This window comes from Rhincodon typus, chromosome 9, assembly GCF_021869965.1.
Source record: "Rhincodon typus isolate 14 chromosome 9, sRhiTyp1.1, whole genome shotgun sequence".
Taxonomy (NCBI): domain Eukaryota; kingdom Metazoa; phylum Chordata; class Chondrichthyes; order Orectolobiformes; family Rhincodontidae; genus Rhincodon; species Rhincodon typus.
Window position 1 is genome coordinate 81,615,670 of NC_063340.1, and position 21,464 is coordinate 81,637,133.

Genomic DNA, 21,464 nt, shown 5'->3' on the forward strand with positions numbered 1-21,464 from the left:
TTCTTTAAATGGTGTGTTTCCTACTCTTTACATGTACTCTTCCATATACAATGTTCCCAGTAACACCTGTAATTTCAGAAGCTGCTGCATTTCAGTTGGAGCATTTTCTGGCTTGGTTTGCTGTGTTTTTTTGGTTTTCTGCAGCAGGCCATCATGAATTGTAGGAGCATTGTACAGTTGTTAGATGTGTGACTTGGATTATTTAAAATTTATCCACTCCATTAATTCTCAAATATAAGCAGTTTGACAAAGAGGGACACAACAGCTATCGATGAAACATTCTCAAACATCAAAAGTATTACTGCTTTGGAGCATTCTAATCTGAAAAAGATTCAGTCATCTCCTTTAATCTCAAAATAAATCATGTTGGGTCACAAAAATTGAATCCCTTGTCTGGTTGTGAGACATACAGGAAGTGACAGAAGGTAATCTGTGTCACACATCCACCCAGCTATGGTGCTATAATTTCTTTTGCCTCTTCTCGACTTTGATATTTCAGAAGTTACACAGACCAGTGGGTTTTAACACATTCCACTTGGAGGTAAAGCCTTTGTTATTTTGCATTCACAGGAACTGGAAACATATGTTCACTTTGGTAAGTGCAATATCATCAGTCACATGGCAAGTTTACAGCTAAATAACCAATATGAATTTGTTAAACTAAAAGGTTGACTCTCCAGTTTTCCCCCCCACAAAATTATTTGTTTAAAGGAAAACTGTACATTACCCCTCAAAATAAAGTGAACCTGTTTAATGTGGGCTACCCGTCTTTTAGAAATCTAACCTTGCATTGGTTCTTTTCATAGTGCCACTGAGATGGTTTTAAATTTGCACTATATTTTCTTAAAATGTTTTGCAGAAATTCCTAATTACAAATGTTTTTCTTCACATTATGGTAGAACTTTCAGTGGCATTTTGTTTACTTAAAATTTATGTTTGATAAATGAATTCAATTTTGTCTAATTAAAGATGCTGATAAATCTTGAGTCACCTATTATGTATTCTCAAACAAAGCTAGGATAGTGGTAGCTGGTTGCACATTTGTGAAATACAATTAACTACTGCTTGCACCAAGAGGGAAGGAAAAAAAAGACTTGCTAAGATATAACGTTCATTGCAACTGGTCTGTCAACACCTTGCAAAAGAATGTTTGTTTATAAGTTATCTTGTATTGAAGGGACTCTTGTGATCTGCTTGTACTGAACACAAAAACAAAACTTTTCACTGTACCCTGAATAATAAATCAAATCAATGACTGACACTCAATATGCAGTATAAATTTTCCCCCAACATGGGCTAGTTCTTATTAACACTGGCCAGTTTTGCTTGTACAGCAGACTGAAATTTGGGCTTTACAACCTATCCAGTGGAACTTGATTTTTTTTTCCCTCCCTCTTTCTCTATCCAGAAAGAGTTATCACACACCACTAAGTGACCTTCCCACCACCACAAATCACTGACTTTTTATTTAAAAAAAAAAAACCAACAATAAAAGCACCTGTCTGGCCAATGGAGTACTTAAGGAAAGCCTGTAATTGGACAATTGCATTTCATTGTATTTGAAACAAAGGCCTGGAAATTCTCAGCCAGCAGCACATAGATCGGACTAAAAATGCTCCCACCTGATGATAGTCTAATCTGATACACATTTTGATTCAGAGCTGCTACATTGTTTATCCTTTCTGTTCATGGACCATGTGTAAAAATTTACAACAGTTTGACATTTGTAACAAAAACGAGTAAAGTACACTAGTACAAAATGGAAGAGAAAAAAAATTGTCACTGGTGGAATGATGCTGTTCCATAACAGTGGATACTGTTTTGGGAAGAGAAGGACTATCATCAAATTTGGGTGGGAACAGCTTGAAGCTGCAAAGCATGATACGCTGGGCACATCATCCACATGTCTGACCCCCAGCTAGACAGATGAAGCACTTCAGGGGTGCCCTCTGGGAATCACTGGCCTGAGACCAAAAGTGGAGGAGCAGCATATAGGAAAGCATCCAATACTTTGAGACTTGCTGTTGGGGGGAAAATAATGCAGAAGCCACGCAAAAACAGTGTAAGGAGCCTGCTGCCATACCAATGCTTCACCTACCCCAAATGTAACAGCCTGCAAAAGTCACACCCTGACTATGGGAGAGTTATCCTCATCTGGGAGGGACAACCAGTGATGATGACACACATAGCAGTGCACCACAGGATCATATTGACAGTGAATAACGTGCTGAATTGAATCAGTACAGTTCATTTATATAAACCACAAGATAACTGGGAATTTATTTCAAAATTTATCTGCAACATACATTTTGTTGAAATGCATCATGTAAAGACAGCTGACAATTACAATTAACAAACTGGCACAACTGTTTGGACAGGCACTCCAAAAAGGTGTAGCAACTAACATGACATACATCTAGTCTACAGCTCATCTAAAAAGAGGTAAGCTCTACTTCTGTATGGCTATTGTGCAACTTTAAACCAATGTTATTTTAAATTCTTTAATTACTGTTACAATTTTGAATACTTGTGTATGATAACAAATTTAAGTAAATGGCTGGCTGTTTCCACTATATAAATTTGCTGTGCTGAACAGCATTGTATAATTCTAGCAGATAAATGCAGAAAACGAGCAACATGTTCTGAAGGATTTTACTTTAGTGTGGATATAAATGCATTCGGCATACTTATTCATGTACCCATTTCAGAGGTTAAAAAACACATTAAATTTGTTAGATGGATCCATTGCTTAAATGACCATATTGATCACCGTAATGTTCAAATTTGTATGAATTATTTACATTGGATTAGAGAACAGCCAACTTATGGCACTGAGCCAGAAAATAGTTTTTACTGGTCGAAAAACAGGTGAGTAATGTAAGTTAAGCTCCGCCACTTTCTTTCTATAGCAAATTTCACAAATGTAGTTATCACCCACCTTGGGTACAATCATTTCTTGTTCAGGAATCTTGCCACTAATTCACTAAGCACCATGGATACATTAATATACATACTTTGGAATCATTTAAGTAGTTTTATTTGGATTTTTTCTTCCCCATTTACAAGGTATACGTGCACACTTAACAGCTGAAGTATAAAAACTTATCTTGAACAACCTGGGATTCAACTTGGAAGAAAAAACTTGACTGCTACATAATTGCTTTAGCTTCTGGGCTTGCATATTTAATAGTGGACAATCATATGCTTAATTTCTTTCCATTGATTAAGCTTGTTGTTCTTCAAATGTTGATTGGAACAACCAATCCTCTCCAGGTGTTCTTGTAATATAGTTTCCAGAAGGGTACCGTGAAAGTGGTTTGTAGTAGGAATCCTGGCTCGAATGTACATTTGAATTTCATGGAGCATTTTAAAAGATGAATAACATTTGGCTTCCATTTAATAACAACTTTTTCAGGGATTATTTTCCATATACATAAAGCACATGCACATTTCATACATACTCCTACGTGCAACAATATACAAATCTGTGATGTCATCTTGAACGGTTGACTGCTGAGGGCTTGGAACAGTATTTTCATCCACCTCAACTCCCAAACTTAAAATGGAAGTATCACTTTTGCAATCGTAAGCCAAAATGATAGGTTTTTTGGATTAAGAATTGTGAAGCGGAAGCAATTACCAATTATCCAGGAAATCAAATCCAGTCTTTAGAATAGAACTACTTGTATTAATCTGTAGTGAGGAGAGAAAAGATGAGTTCAAGTTACAATTGTGACTTTACTCAGGTTATCACTTCTCCACTTGTACAGGCAGAGCACTCAAACATTTTCAACAACTAAATTAACTTCTAACCTTCTGACTTTTAATAAAAATCTCTGGATAGGTATCTTAAAATAAATGATTAAAAGATAGTTTAAGTAGCATTTATCAGACTTTGTTCTTTACCATGGCCTCATCTATTTATTCTACACAGTCTGTCACTGAAGTGTTCTCATTTCCAAAGTCTGGAGAAAACACAAGTCCTGCAAAAAGATCACCTCCAGGTTTATTGGAATGATTTTAAAACCATAACTGATAAAATTCAGTATCTAATAGAAACATTTCTAACAAAATGCCAGGTTACAAGTCAATAAGAACAGAAATTTATAAAGTATTACTCAAGCTTTAGAGAATGGAGTGTGTGTTCTTTTTAGGAATTGGACACTAATATGTCTTTACTTGCAAGTTAGTAAATCTGCAGTAGAAGAGTTCCACAAAAGCAATAATCAGGTATTTCTTTGCTTTTTACATCTGCCTAATAAAAGTTTATTAAAAAAAATCACCCCAATAATTAGTAAGTACAAGGTACAGCCACTAATCCATAATTCCTTGAACTATAACTAGTTTTAATTAGAGTTTACAGTTTGGAAACAGACTATTAAACTCATGGTCCATGCTTCAAATGAAGCTGTTCCCATCCTTCTAAATTCCATCAACATAGCTTACAGCTTGTGCCGCAGCAAACACAAAAAGCTTGTGTATATAACAAAAAAGTTCAAATAAATAAAAGCTATAAACTGTGTGTGCCTCAACAAGCACTTCCATGTCACTTAAGTCTATTCAGTTAGTCCCTTAATTATGTTTTATAACCAGCATTGAAGAGGATAATTAGCTGACAATTACAATTGAACAGTTGAGAACTTTTAATAATCTCTCAAGATGCTTCGCTGTGGAAATAAAGAATTGACAGTCAGCCAGTTAATGTTGAAAAGGATTACCAATGGGTTTTCCAAAGGTTTAGAGGGATATGAGCCAAAATGCAAGAAAATGGGACTAGTTGAGTTGGGAAACCTGGTTGGCATAGATGAGTTGAGCCAAAGGGTCTCTTTCTGTGCTTTATGATTCTATGACTATGAGGAACATAACCTGTAAACAGGAACTGGTCAGTTGTATAAAAAAAGGTTAGAGGATTTAAAGTTTGGGATCCACCATGCTGTGCCATGAACCGGAGATCAAGTCAAAGGATTTTTAATTCATGAATTGTTTAAAGAAAAAAAGAAGTATTGCTGAAAGACAATTTGTTGAAACCTTTTATCTTGCATTCTACTTTGGTATTTCCTTTTGAAATCAAAGAAAACAATTCCACAGTATGAGAGGAGTGCTCATGGGTTGTAAATTGTACTCTTATGGGTTGAGGTCAATTGCCATGGAGATTACGCCAGTCATTGACAGCTGTCAGTTAATGGCCCAGTTTTAAGTTTTAAACATGGCAAGTTGACTCAAAGGACAAGGTATTGTGAACACATTCTGTGTTGGCAAAGAACAGGGTCCTATGCGTCAACATATATGCCCCACAAGCCCTACTGATAATCCTAAAAAGTGTTGTCAACTGACTTATTAATAGGTATGCTCCAGTCAACCTATTCAGACAGGTGATATATCTGGTATAAGTATAAATGATTCCAGGTGTCCCAGGTAGGGACACAACCAATGTGCCACAACAGGCTTAAGCATAGTTCTTTATAGATATCAACCTGTTCGGCAATATTAGTACACACCTCTGGAGTTGTTGGGACTTGAACCCAGATCTCCTAACTCAGGCAAGGACACGAGCCCTGCATAGTTCTGTTACTTGTGATGGTCAGTCATTAACTGGGGCATTCACCATAGCAGTGAATCTACTGGAGTCCTCTTTCCAATCAGTATTCGAGTATAGGTGATGTTTTGCCTTGATTTTAGTCATTCATGAAGTGCCCTGCTGCGTGCAATACCAAAAGCTGGACCAAAGTGTCCTTTAAGGAATTAAAGTTCTTCACTACCAAAACACCTATGAAGAATTTTCCTGACTACATATAGAAGCGTTGGTGTTATTTTTAACCTATTTTGCCACATTTTTAAAAAAATTATCATTCACACCCCTATACAAGGAATAAAAAAAAGTGACTCAAAGCAGAATTCCCTCCCCTCTACATTTCTATGATCAATTATTATTTATCAGCTATATTGCAATAGTACATCAGTTTCAGTCACTTAATGTCACCAGTGTTTGATACTGTCACCAGAGGAACACAGAAGCAAGAGGCTGTTCAGTCCCTTAAGCCTACTCCTCCAATCTAGATCATGGCTGATCTACCTCATGCCATATTCCTATCTTCCTTGATGTCATCAGGAACCAGAAACTTTATCTTGATTCCTCAAATGATTGATCTTACATAGCCCTTGGGTAAAGAATTACAAAGATTTACCACCCTCAGTTAAGAAAATCCACCTCATGGCTTGCCTTTTATTCAGAGTCTGCACTCAGATAATGTTACTGTTATGCCCAACAACAACCTGGTAACCACGTCATTGACATTAAACCTTACCTGCGAAAATAATGGTGCATCAGATGCACAAGAGTCATCTCGCTCTTCATCTACAGATTCCTTTGAAACAGTCTTTTTATCTGGAGATTTCTCAGTATGGCCATGAGTGGAAACACCATCACATACACTGACTGAAGGTTGGCTTGTCCTTGGTCTGTCCAAGTCAATAAAAACTGATGAGACGTTTGTGTTGATTATTCGTTCCTGCTTCTTCACCCGAGGTTTCTCGGATTTATTTTCATCTTTATCCTTAGGTAATGATTCTTGTCTTAAGTAGGAAGGAAGTGGCTTTTCCCCTTTCTCCATTGACTTAATCTGACTTGGGGTTACATACTGGTAATCAGATTGTTCGCCCTCCAGCCTGGATCTTTCATTACTCAGTTTCCAAAAGGAGGATGACTCTTCTTTTCTGACTTGTGTAAGACCATCTATGCTTGGTGTTTTTCCATTTTGCAGTGGTTTGGTTGGCAGCCCTCCTTGGGATGTTTTAAGTTGATGGTTTCCTTGGGATGTCTTGACAGGCTGCCGTTGTTCACTTTGTACAGAAACTCCTTGTTCAGAAGCAGCAATAGAGGCAAAATTGAATTCCATCTGACTCTGCAATTGATAAAATTATTTGCACTTACAAAAGAGAAACATGAAGGCAAAATATTTTCAGTTCAAAGTCAATACGGAAATTTAAATTTGACAATTTTTTTGGCAACATTTTTCTGGAGAGGTTGCGTAGAAGAGTTTGTGACCAATGATGGACTGTGAAACAATTCTGGAGCCACATTACACAGGAAACATGCTCTTGCTCGGCATTGAGCTTTTTGTGAGATCTCAGGTTTTGTCTTTGTTGTCACATTAATTCAGTGACTTACCTCCTGGTTTCCTATACAGTCAATCTGCAAAGTAATGGTTGTCCAAAAAACAACTTTCTGGGAAATATCAATGTTCTTTCCCATGGAGAAGTACTTTCAAATAACATTCTTCCCACAAATACCTTCCTATAAAAATTTTTCCAATTAAAAAGCAGCATATAAGCATATCCTTTCATTAAAAAATGGAATGTATTGGCAGCTGAAATAAAATCTAACTGCAACAATTTTGAACTCAATCTCAAAAACAACTAAATGTAGGAAGAGGTACAGAGCAGATTGTCCTTTACCTGACAGGTTTTTGAAGCAACAGTAACATTCCACAACTGCATCTATCTAGAAGGATGAGGGCAGCAGGTACATGGGAACTCTGCCACCTCCAAGTTCCTCTCCAAGCCACAATCAATCCTGACTTTGAAATATATTGCTGTTCCTTCACTGTCGCTGGGTCAAAATCCTGGAATTCCCTCCCCAGTGGCATTGTGATCAATCCACAGCAGGTGGACTTGTGGTTCAAAGCAGCAGCTCACTACCCTCTTCTCAAAAGGTAACTAGGGATGGGCAATAAATGTTGGCCAGTCAGCGACATCCACATCCCATAAAATAAATAAGAAATTCCTCTACATCAGTAGTGTGTAATTTAGAGGTTCACGCAGCCAGAGGGGTTCCTGCATGCCTAATACCCTTGCCTTTCTAGGTGGTAGAGGTCACGGGTTGCAACAGTGTTATTGAAAGAAGCTCTAAGTTCTCCAGTGCATGTTGCAGATGGTACAAATATGCAACAATGGAGAAAGTAGTGAATAGTTAAGGTGGTGGATGAGGTAATCAAGCAGGATGCTTTGTCCTGGATAATGCAGAACATGTGTCGTTAGCACTACATTCATCAAGGAAAGTGGACAATATTCCCCCCTTTGCTTTTGCCAAGGCAGGCACTTGAGTTAAGTAGCAAGTGGCTCCCCTCAGAATTCCTCGTCTTTGATCCACTCCTGTGGCCACAGTAAGTCACTGGTTTAATTCAGTCAATTTTCCACAATCTCCGGTAAATGCAAGAGCAGGACATTCAACCCCTCATGCTGGCTGTGCCATTCAATAGGATCATTGCTCACCCAGCACTCTTTGTATCCACTTTTCTGCCCTTTTCCCCATAACTCTTGGGTTCCCTACTGGTCAAGGGTCTCACTGCCCCCATGGCTCTGTGCTGTGGAGTTACAAAGACGCTCAACCCTCAGAAGAAATTCCTCCTCAGCTCAGTTTTAAATTGGCTCCCCTGAATTGAGACTATGCCGTCTGGTCCTCGACTCTGCCAGGAGGAAAAACATCCTCTCAGCATTTATCCTGTCAAGTTCCTTAAGAATCTAAATTCCAATGAGTAGAGTCTTAAACTGTTTAGCCTTTACTAAAAGATAATCCCCATGTACTGAGGATCATCCAAGCAAAACTTCTCTGAACTGCCTCCAATGAAATGATATCTTTCCTTAAATGAGGGAATCAAAACTACTCAGTACTTCAGATATGGTCTAATCAGCATCTTGTACAGTTCCAGGACTCCCTTACTCTTACTCCCTCTAATCAGTAATGCAACCCCTACCCAACCTTTTACATCTCTATCACACCTGAAACATCTAAAATCATGGAATGTTAGGCTGCCAGTCTTGTCCCTCTCTCCACCAGCTACTGATGTTGTAATGGCTACAACATCGTAGTTTATGTATTAATCCAGGCTCTAAGTTCATCTGCCATACTCCTCACATTAAAAACAAGTACGCTTCAACCAACAGTCCTGTTGTCTTCAGTCACCTCTCCTGTCCGTTCTTCCTCTTAGTCTTAGTCTTACAGGCCTTAGTCTCTGACTCCTCCTTGGTCATTTTGCTGGTCATTTCAGCCTGCCACTCACTAATTACACACTTTTAAATCTGTTTTCAGGTGTTCTTGACCACAGGTTTACTTTTTTTTTTGCTTTTTTTAATGATTTTAAGAACCTGAACGTGTCTCAGAATTGATCAGTTCAGGGGAAAAAATACTCAATCCAGGCACCAAGCTGAACAAGCACCCATATTTTATCCGGCAATTGTTTATAGTTTTTAATTTTCTCAAGTCTTGTATATATTTGACTCACCACTGCCATTTCAAAGTCAATTAAGGACGGGAAGAATTGCTGGCTTAACCAGCAACATTCACATGCCAAGAAAATAAGTTATAGTTATTTTAAATCAACCTGCTCAGATTATGACATACCTCTGACAGTTTGGGTTTGGTACCTGGACCTTCTGGCAGAGGTAGGGACACTACCACTATACCACATGATTTTTAAATCAATTGTTTTTAAACATTGCCAAATTGAATACCTTCACCTTTGGTTTGAGTCTTTTTCTTTCACTACTAAGTAATTAACACTAGTAACTTTCACTCAGTTGTACTGGAATTCAGGTGTAACCATTGAACACAGTTAAGTACACTTAAAACATGTACTGGGGTGAAAGAAGACTGGATCAAACTGCTCGTACAAACAACATCCTATGTGGTACCAGCAGTCCTAGAGTGCTGATAAAATCAGAATAAATGCCATCTAGACCTGTCGTACACCTCCACTGAATCACTGAAAAATACAAATCTAATCCACTATTAACACAGGAATGCCTTGGTTAGTTTCCTGGTTTGCACTCAGTTGGCCATCTTATGATTAATGACAATAGGAATACCTCCAATATCTGCTGTAAGGAAAAATTAAACTCAGCTAGGATTCCCCGTCCTGAATGTCATCCAGTCACCCCTGTTCAAATAACACATGAAGCACAATTACACTAGCCCAGGTGCAACTGAACATGGCATCAAAAAGTGATGGCCTCATCTTGCACAACCAACTTAACTAACATTTTTGCAATTAAAAACAAACATTCTATCTATTTAGCATCTTTCATGATCACCAGATATCCCAAAGTGCTTTACATCCAAAAAAATATTTTTCAAAATGTAGTCACTTTTGTAATTTACAAAATGCAGCAGCCAAGTTGTGCATAGTAAACACCTCCAAACAGCAATTCAAATCAGATGATCCAGTTGTGTGCTGTTGATTGTGGTATAAATATTGGCCAAGAAAGCAGAAATAGCTTCAGAGGATCTTTTACACCCAACTGAGTGAGCCTCTCAGTTTTTAGTCGCACCTGAAAGATGGCATTTCCAACACTCTGGCACTCCCTTGGTACTATACTGGAGTGTCAGCCTTGATTTTGATGTCTACAGTCTGGAATAGGACTTAAATCCTACAATCACATGACTTAAGAGTTCCAACTGAATGCTAGCAGCTGAGCCATGGCTGATACAATGCAAAGAAAACAAAAGGACAGAGCCACTAAGACATATATGTGCACTTGCCAAAACGCTTCCAATTCATGACAGGATTGTTGATCAGCACCAGAAACTGATTTCACATTAACAAATCAATACCAATCTTTAATTGTATAAAAAAACTTGTTACTCCATTTTTTTTTGGGAAACACAATATGAAGGGGACCTCAAGAGAAAATGCTGGAGAACCCCAATCTGCGTCATAGCTAAATAAGCATGCCAGTGACTTGTTGTCACTGCATCACTTTTGTCTGTAACAAGGCACAAAAGATAAGTAGTTTGCCACAATATCAATTACAGCTGTGCCCTCAGGAAAAGAAACATTGATATTAAATGTTATTAGGTGGATTAATTCATTTTTCAAATATCCTCATTTAGAAACTTCAATGATGTGTTTTGCTGTTATGGTTTGAGTACATTTCAGTTGCATTTAGTTTACTTTTTGATAAGCAGCAGTTGTATACCAAACGAACGCATAAGTAAAAACTCAGATTGTTTTTGAGCACAAAATAAATGCATGTATACTTAACACAGGATTTAATTTTTTGTACATTTTATGCACAAAAACAAATGACCAATCTTTACTATGATAAAGGAAGAATAGAGATGGTTTACCTTCGTTTCCCAAGAGAACGGTGCAGAGTGCTCATCTTGCCATGTAATATCCTAAAATGGTAAAAAAAAAGTTTCAAAATGTGTTTGTTACAAGATACATAGAGGAACACAATAAAATGTTACGTGTATAGTATCTTTCATGGCCTCAGCTGTCAGCATGCTTTACAGTCCATTAAGTACTTTTAAAGCTTGATCACTGTTGTAATGTAGCAAGTAATTTCCATGTAGTGAAGTCCCACAAACAGCAATGGATAGTGACCAGATAATCAGTAATAAGTCTTTAAGACTACCTGAGGACACATCAATTTAACCAATCATAAACCTTAAAGTGCAGCAAACCCTTGCTGCTGCATTGAACTCAGTCTGGATTTTGTGCTTGGGTTTCTGAATTTAACTTAAGCCCCACAACCGGATTCAGGTGACTCTTATTCGTTGAACCACACCTAACACCATAAAGGTCTGAAGTAAGCACAAGAAGCTTTTGCTGCTCATTCAATTCTTTCAGTCTCCACTTTCTTTTCCTTGACTTTTTGTAACTGTTTATTTTATTATACTGAACAGACCCCAACTATTGTATTATATTTTGTTTCAAAATAAAGTTGAAGTGTTTCCTTGAAACATTGTAATAGCTGACCAGTTCAAAGTCCTACTAGTATTTGATCTCACATACGGTCTCTGAAGGACAAAGGATACAGCCTGCACACAAAATTCATCTCAATTCAAGTAGAGTTCTGTTTCCAGTTATTGTTAGATCTCAAGAAAAGACACTATTGGCCTTAGTTACCTTAACACCTTCATGCTAAAAATGGTTAACAAAGAAAAAATATTCATAACATGGTGATTGGAATGAAGTCAGCCAGGTGGATCTCAGAATATGAGTTTCTTGATTGGGACTGTTAACCTGGTCCAATTGGGGAACTCTGGCTGACATAAACGTGACAGGGGTTCTGCTCACTCTAGGAGCCGGCTCTGTGCTGGCTGGGTTGGTGTCATGTACTATGCACGTGAGAATAAAGGGCAACTTGGTGACAGGATACCAGCCTTTCGTAGAGTTATTTCAAATAGGAAGAAATGTAGACCATTCGGCCCCTTGAATATGTTCCATCATTCAGTGAGATCATGGCTGAATCTGGCCATACTGCAGCAAGTAACTCACCTGACTCCAGAAAGCCTGTCCATCTACAAAGGCAGAAGTCAGGATTATGATGGAATATTCCCCACTTGTATCGGTGGGTGCAGCTCCAATACACAAGGAGCTTGACAACAAGGATAAAGCAGCCCGCTTGATTGGCACCACATCTAGAAGCATCCATTCCCTCCACCGCCAACGTTCTGTAGTACATAGTGCTACTGTCTGCAAGTTGCATTGTTGAAATTCAAAGCACCATGCAAACTCATGATCACTTCCAGCCAGAAGGACATTGGCAACAGATACATATGTATAGCACCACCTGCAAGTTGCCCTCTAAGCCACTTATCATCCTGATTTAGAAATATCACCATTCCTTCACTGTCACTAGGTCAAAATCCTGGACTTCCCTCAGAGGGCATTGAGGAGAAACCTACAGCACATGGACTGTAGTGGTTCAAGGCAGCTATTTTTGCTAATTGCCCGATAAAGATCAGTGCTTCGAAAGATATTAGAAACCATTACTAAGAGTGTGGTGAAAAACTGTCAAGTTTTTTTGTACTTTGATTATTTCATATTTAGTGCAAGTGGTGTATTTTTATTTCCATCATACTAAATAAATTTGGCCAATGTGCAGTCTCACAAAACATTCAAACTACACACAGACTGCTCAATAAACATTCATCATATCCCATCAGGGAAATAGCTTTGCACCTCAAGGACATGTTATGCCACATGACTGTTTATTTGTTCAGTATCAGAGCAGAAATTAGTGAAAAACTCAGATCCAGAACAGGTTATACAAGCCATAAAGCAAAAATTAACAAAAAAAAAACAAAAAATCTCCAATTTCATGTCAAAGAACAGGTCAGGTAGCAGTCATATAGTAATTTATTACATCAACTGGATTCATTGATATTATTTTCAAATGATTATTATGAACACCACACCCAAAGAGTTCTTATGGTGTAGTGCCAATTTCCATATCGCTGAGCCAGGAGATTTGTGTTCACATCCCATCTGCTCAGGACTAATAATATCTTTGAACAAGTTGACTAGAAAATATCTAAAAACCACACCCATAATCAACTGCAAACCTACAATGTACACAAAACAATTAGGCTAACTTAATTGCTGATAAAAGTATTAGTCTCCAATACAAAAATATTCATGCTTAAAATTTGTCAAGAGAAGACTGCAAAAATTCTATCATTTTAAATAGTCATTGTCCAGAACATCCAAAGCGTAAATTTTGCTTACCACTTATGGTGTAATAGAGTTTTATAGCACGAAAACAAACCCTTTGGTCCAACTCTTCTGCGCCAACCAGATATCCTAAACTGATGTAGTCCCATTTGCCAGCATTTGGCCCATATTCCTATTCATGTACCCATCCAGATGCCTTTTAAGTGTTGTAACTTTACCAGCCTCCACCACTTCCTCTGGCTCATTCTAAATATCCACCACCCTTTGCTTGAAAAAGGTTGCTCCTTCGGTCCCTTTTAAATCTTTACCCTCTCACCTTAATCCTATACTCAAGTTTTGGGCTCCCCTACCCTGAGAAAAACCTTGACTATTCACCCTATCCATGCCCCTCATGATTTTATAAACCTCTGCAAGTTTACCCCTCTGACAGTCCAGGGAAAAAGCCCCAGCCTATTCAGACTCTCCCTTTAGCTCAAATCCTTCAATCCTGGCAACATCCTGATGAATCTTTTCTGAACCCTTTCAAGTTTCACAACTTATTTCCCAAAGCAGGAGACCAGAACTAAATGCAGTATTCTAAAAGCGGCCTCACTAATACCTTGTACAGTCACAACATGACATCCCAAATCCTATACTCAATGAACTGAACAATGAAGGCAAACTTGCCAAAAGCATTCTTCACCACCCTGTCTACTTGTGACTCCGCTTTCAACAAACTCACCTGCACCCCTGGGTCTCTTTGTCCAGCAACACTCCCCATGGTCCACCATTGACTATACAAGTCCTGCCCTGTTTTATGACCAGAAGTCTGAACATTGTCCATGTTCTAGTGCATACAGATACACACTTGGACTGCTTGGAGCAGTGAATATTGTGCAATAATCTGCAAACATCTCTACTTCCATCATTAGGTCAGAAGCAAAGTCATTGATGAAACAACTGAAGATGGTCGGGCCTGGACACTAGCATCTGATCCAGTAACTATGGCACTGTTCAGTTTCTGGTCAATAGTAACTCCCAGAATGGTGACAGTGTCAGATACAATGACAATTGTATCAAGGGGAGATAGTTAGATTCTCTCTTGTTGGAGAAATTTATTGATGTTCAGCATCACTACATTTGTTCAGATACCAACCAGTCCATGTCCAAATGCAGCAAGATCCAGACAATATCCTGGCTTGTGATGACAACTGGCAAGTAACATTCATGCCACACAAGAGTCACAGTTGGAATAGTTGGGGCATAATTCCAATAAGCCTAATTACTTTATGCACGTCATCATTAACTTTTACTGATCTGGATACATGATTATCCACGTTCTCCTCCACAGTTTAGACTTTCACCATTAAGAAATTGTTGTCTTTCCAAAGTAAATTGACTTCAAATTTCTTGTACTGACCTCCATTTGCCATAGTTTTGTCCACTCAATTAGTCCTATGTTCATGTGTAACTTTCTACTTACAACAACATAACGTACTTCCTAATTTAGTGTTATTTGCTTACCTGGATGTGCACTAATAAGTTAACAGACATGTGAAAAGCTCAGTGTCCACTACAGATTCCTATGGAACACCACATGTACATTTGCATAAGTTGTTTCTTTTAGCCTGAAATTTTCTCTTAACTAATTTCTTGACCATTACTGCTTACACAAAGATTTTAAGGATTTTGCAGCAAGCATTTATAGAGTTCTTTAAATTTGTAAACCTACAAACAGCAGAAAGTATTCACAGTTCAGTTAGCTGGGGTTACATCATTTTTCATCTATTCAAAGTTTGCCTCCCTAAATTGAAGATCTTGGTTTATGACATGTACATCTTCAGCTGAAACTTAGTGTCAAATTTAGTTATGTTACAAAAACATTTTGCAATATGTTCCTTCATAGTAAGATTGTTAAGTTTTTTTTGTCATTCTTAATTAAATGCAGAATAGCCTGTTCCCTTATTGATTTTAAAATACATCTAGAAAACTACCCTAACTACATTCTAGGAGTACAATCAATCACTTTACGACTTCGGCTGTGTAAACATAAAAACTTCCCATATAACTACATTATTTTGGCTTTTGCCTCCCTGATCTCAATATTTACACCACCTCACCTCTATTATCACAAGTTGGTATCCAATTTACATCAGAATATTGCATCTTTTGCATATTTTGGTCTCTGCCAGCAACATTTCCAGTTCTGAGGAAGGGTCAATCAACCCGAAACATTAACTCTGATTTTTTTTCTTCAGAGATGCAGCCAGACCTGCTGAGCTTTTCCAGCAACTTCTGTTTTTGTTTCCACCACCAGATCACCCTTAGTGAAATTCATTTTTCCTCAATTCTATTTGTAATCAACATTAAATTACTGAAAAGGTTATAAGTGATAGGAGGCCATTCAGTCCAACTTCTCTGTGCCTGTTCTCTACAAGAGCAAACTTTCCCCCTGTTCGTATGCAGACCTTTTTCTACACCTACCCTGTCCTTTTCAAATCCTTTGTAGAAATTCAAATGCCTGGAATACTTGCATCATTACATTTCATCCAGTCAAGTTACAATATGCTCTTCAAGTTGAGTTTGTGGTTTGAACTCTTGCTTTCTTTCATGCTTCGTGCATTTGTGCACAGAAGTCTTATTTGGATCTCTCTCCCCACCAAACCCACATGTCCTACTGATCTATTTATACTAGTTTCTTTTGACAGAGTGGATTTTCCCTTTCACCTAACTAACTAGTTTAAATTATTATAATCACACTATTTACCCCTTCCACAAGCAATGGCACTTTTGCAGTTCAGGTGAAGCTTTTTGTATGTACAGCTATCACTGGCACAAAAAAGTGGTCCCATTGTGCAAGAAATTTGATTCTCTTTCTTCTACTTATGCTTCCAGCCACATGCTGACAACTTCTCTCTACCTCTGGCCCAGTGTGTATGACTGACAGTGCCAACTGGGGAAGCCTAATCCTTAACCTATAATTTAGCACCTTTTGTCATGAATCGAACCTAGTCCTATCTACCTCACTGTGGTTCACATAGGAACCTCTGGTTGCTTGTTATCCTATTCCAGAATTATTTGTATTAGTTATGACATCTTAAATCTAGCATCTGGGAAGTAACATATGATCTAGTTTTGTGGATGGTATCCACAAAATAAACTATTTACTCCCAAGTACCTTACAGAACAACACACACCTATTCTCGCTGCTTACCCAGGAGGTAATGTGTTCCCTATTTTATTTAACATTTTCCACCATCCTCTGCATTCAGTCTACTTAAGTGCTGAAAGTTTCTTTTTGTGAAGTATGAACATACAACCTTCTGAACCAACAAATGCAAACTGCTGGCACTTGAAAGATAGACAAGTCAAGATACTTTATTGCATTCGGACATGCTGGAAATGTGAAATCCAATTGAACCAGGAGCCAGACATTTAGTCCATTGAGCCTGTTTCTCCCAGAAGGTTAAGTGTCTCTGGAATTTTCTTCCTCAGAGCACTGAAGGCAGGGTCACTGAATACATTTTAAGGAGAAGAACATACGTTTTTGACTAACAAGTTGGTCAAAGGGGATTGATGGTAGGCAGGAACACGGCATTGAGAACACAATTGAAGTCAGCCGTAATGTTCTCCGAAAGCAAAGTAGGGCCTCCTCACTTGTAATTCATATGTTCAGCTATCCCTTCACGAGATCATGCTAATCTACAACATAACCCCATATCCCTTCATCTCTTGAAATAAGAAAAAAAAAAAAAATGACAATCTCACACTTAACATTTACATCCAACATCAATTGCATCTGCAAAGAGAGCTCCAAACTTTCACCAGGCTTGGTGTAAATGCTTTTCCGAATTTCATTCCAAATCCTGGCCTCCCATATCTTCTGCCTAAAACGTTAATTTTTTTTTTGGCTCTCCATAAACGTTGCTAGACAATACAAAGCTTTCCGAGCATTTCGTATTTTTTTCTTAAATTCCGCAGTTAATTGAAGTTTGCCAAACATGTAATTTTAAAATGTCAATAAATTTCGAGAATGACTAAATATTAGTAATTTCTTACACATCGCGCCTCCCTGTACAAGGGCCGCCTTATAAGAAACACTTGAGGCAGGCAAGACTTGGAGAGAAAAAAGCCACAGAGCTTCAATTGCAACAGATCCAGGATACATTCCTCACATACTGCGGATGAGTAAAGAATTAACCCTCAAGTAGACAAGGATTTTCTTACACTTATAAATTTTAAAATTGAGGCGCTTTTGTAGTTCACCGTTTTAAAGGGCTTGGTCAGCCTCACGCCTGTTCCCGTTTCCTTTGCAAGTAAAAACGATGTAATTTTTAATCGTGGCGAAAATAGCAGCGCCCAACCCACCCCAAGCTAAGAGACTCCAAGAAGCATCCGCCCCTCACCTCCTCTCCGAAATGTACAACCTTCTGGCCGGTTTGGAGCTGCAGTCTGGGATAGCAGACCGTCTCCTCTCTCTGGCTGCGATGCAAGTTGTACCGGCTGCGGATCTGGGGATCCACCATCCAGTTGTCGATTATCTCCTCCTGCTCTCTGGGCTCCAGCGTGTCCCAGCGCGGCCCGTACTTCTCGCGGATTTTCTGCCTCTCCAGCATGATCCTTCGGGCCATAGGACTGATAGAAGAGAAGTATTCGAACTTCTTCTGCTCCAGACCAGGGGTAGCGGTGGCGGCGACATTAACAGCGCCACCGGCGACGATCGCCTCACCTACCTCGCAGCTCGTTACCACCACCGCCGATGCCATGAATGCGAATGGAAGCAACGGGATAAGCTCCTGATAGCGCAGGCCACCCGCAGCCAGTACAACCAGCCGTCAGTGACCAGTCCACCGTCACTCATCTATCACAGCCCAAGCTCCCCCCTCCACGTCGTCCCGCAATTATCTAGGATTGTCCCGCCCCCTACTCGCAATCTATTGGCCATTTCGACAACATCTTCTTCGGGGCGGTCCAACCATGGCCAGTCCTCATGGGATAGTGTTTATCCCGCGCGTTGAACCGCCACTCTATTGGCCACTTCAACCGTCATTCATTCCCGTCGCTGCCACGCTCTCGATCGTCACCCAACAATCCAGCTCGAGCCCCACCCTTCTCAGCTGTGTGTGTGTGTGTGTGTGTGTGTGTGTGTGTGTGTCGACACGCATTGGTCAGACGAACCGCACGCAGAAGAGACGGCATCGACCGTTGGCCAAAGTAATTTCCCGCCCTCTCGACCGTCGTTCAATTGGGCGGCTGTGTCTGAGTGAACTGTCAGTCATTCATCCCCTCCCAATTAGCCTTTCAGTCCTCCCCCGCCACATAGAGAGCCGTTAGTCAGCGCGAGGCCCCAACTGTCAGCGTCAGGAGCGTGAGCGCTGTCAGGGAAACACAAAGAGATTCCCGACCAACAGAACAAGCCTCTAGGCGACGCCCTGCTGATGGCGCGGACAGTTCGGGGTATCGAGCCGCCGAAATAGAGTGGCTATTTCTGCCCTTTCCTATCGATACAGAAGTTTTACCCCTCATCTTTCTTCACACTGGCATAGTAAACACAGAATAGAACAAACAACTGCGGATGCGGATCAGAAACGCAAACATAAATTGCCGGCGAAACTCAGCAAGTCTGGCAGCAACTGTGGGAAGATAACAGTTAACGTATCGAGTTCTCATCAGCATTGCTGCTAGCTGCTGTAACAAAAAAAGTGGTATTTGCGCTAAAGACGAAGTTGGTGGGAGAGGGTGAGTCGATAGGTGGAGAGAGAAAGATGAAAGGGGTAGGTAAATACGGAGATGAAGAGACTGGCTGAGCTGCAGTGAATGTAACCCTTGTAAATATGATACTAGGTATAGGAGTAGGTGAGAATGCTAAAAGCAACCCATTGTTGTATGGCGTACTGACCTCCACATTGCATAGGCTTGAGTGTCAGCTTTTGGACACCTCCTCCTACTCTCCCTGGACCATTGTGTCCATGACCGTCACCAACCTCATCTCATCTGGGGATCTACCCCCAACAGCCTCCTAGCTCACAGTCTCCAATTCCATACAGCCCGTTTCTACCCTTTTCCACCAAAATCCACAAATGGCACTGCCCGGGAAGACCCATTGTTTCTACCTGTTCCTGCCCCACAGATCTTATTTCTTCCTACCTTGACTTTTGGAGTACTGTGTAGAGTTCCGGTCCCTGCCATTGAGGGATATTTTTAGATTGGGGAAGGTGCGGAAAAGATTTACAGCGATGTTACTGGGGCTGGGCGTGGGGGGTGGTTTGAGTTACAAGGAAAAGCTGGGACTTTTTTCACTGGAGGTGAACCTTTTTATAAACCTTATAGAGGTTGATAAAATCATGAGGGGCATAGGTAAGGTGAATAGCCAAGGTCTTTTACCCAGGATTGGGGCGTTCAATACGAGGGGGCATAATTTTAAGGTGAGAGGACATAGATTTAAAAGGCACCCAAGGGGCAACTTTTTCACGCAGAGGGTGGTTCCCACGTGGAATGAACTGTCAGAGGATGTGGTAGATGCAAATACAGAATCCCTACAGTGTGGAAACAGGCCCTTCGGCCCAACAAGTCCACACCAACCCTTGGAGCATCCCAACCAGACCCATCCCGCTGTAACCCACATACCCCTGAACACTATGGGCAATTTAGCATGGTCAATCCACCTAGCCTGCACATCTTTGGACTGTGGAAGAAAACCGGAGCACCTGGAGGAAACCCACGCAGACACGGTTACAACAGTTACAACATTTAAGAGACATTTCGATAGGTACATGAATAGGAAAGATTTAGAGTGATAAGTGCAGGCACATGTGACAATTTAGTTTGGGTCAGCGTGGATAACTGTTTTCGTGCTGTATGACTATTTATTTCTCCCCTTGTCCAGTCCCTCCCTGCCTACATTCGCAATTCTTCTGACGCTTTATGTCGGTTTCAAAATTTCCAGTTCTTGGGAAGGAGCTCCATTCTCCTCACCATGGCACGCAATTCTTTTACACATCCATCCCCCATCAGGTTAGTCTCAGATTTTTTCAATAATTCGTGGAAAAAAGGCCTGAACCGTCCCCATCCACCATCACCACCCTCCTCGCTGAGTTCGTCCTCACTTTCAACAACTTCTCCTTTAATTCCTCATCTTTTTGAGGTCAACGCTGTGGCCATGGGTACCTGCATTGGCCACAGTCATGGCTGTCTCTTTGTGGGGTACATGGAACATTTCTTGTTCTAATCCTACTTGGGTCGTTCCCCACAACTTTTCTTCAGTGGGCGGCGGCTCAAGGCATCTGCATTGGCCACTTGGCTTCGTGAACAGTGTTCTAACTTCTGCTTGTACGGACTGAGAATAAGGGCCCAATGCTGAGGTTCTGCTTCCTTCTGTCATTTTGAACTGCAAAAATTTTAAAACATTATTAATTTCACTTCCAATTTCCATCCTGCCCTCACCTTTAGCTGGTCCGTTTCTGAATCTTCCCTTTCTCAACATCTCTGTTTCCATTTCTGGAGATAAGCTGGCTACTGATATCCATTACAAATCTATGAACTCTCACAGTTACCTGGACTATACATCAGACCCTGCTCCCTGTAAGCACTCTAACCCGTTCTTCCAATTTCTCCTTCCCTGTCACATTTGGAAATCATGAGGGTAAGAAAGCTAGCATAAAGGCACTTTACCTGAATGCTCGTAGCATTCATAACAAGGTTGATGTGTTAACGGCACAAATCATTGCGAATGAATATGATTTGGTAGCCATTACGGAGACATGGTTACAGGATGGTCACGACTGGGAGTTAAATATCCAAGTGTACCAGACTATTCGGAAGGACAGACAGGAAGGTAAGGGAGGTGGTGTAGCCCTGATATTCAAGGATGCCATCAGGGCGGTGCTGAGAGATGATATAGGTTCTATGGAGAATGAGGTTGAATCCATTTGGGTGGAAATTAGAAATTCTAAGAGGAAAAAGTCACTGATAGGCGTAGTCTATAGGCCACCAAATAATAACATCACATTGGGGCGGGCAATAAAC

General features: G+C 40.0%; 1 protein-coding gene across 1 annotated transcript; it reads right to left on the bottom strand.

Annotated features, from left to right (window-relative positions):
• Window positions 1-3,014: 3,014 nt before the first annotated feature.
• On the bottom strand, window positions 3,015-18,344 carry c9h1orf198 (chromosome 9 C1orf198 homolog). Its single transcript, XM_020537301.2, has 4 exons — window positions 17,846-18,344; window positions 11,126-11,176; window positions 6,306-6,902; window positions 3,015-3,693 (listed from the first exon to the last, which is right to left on the bottom strand). Exons 1-4 carry the CDS (start codon window positions 18,203-18,205, stop codon window positions 3,637-3,639), a joined length of 1,065 nt encoding a protein of 354 aa, XP_020392890.1. The 5' UTR covers window positions 18,206-18,344; the 3' UTR covers window positions 3,015-3,636.
• Between the last annotated feature and the right edge of the window lie 3,120 nt (window positions 18,345-21,464).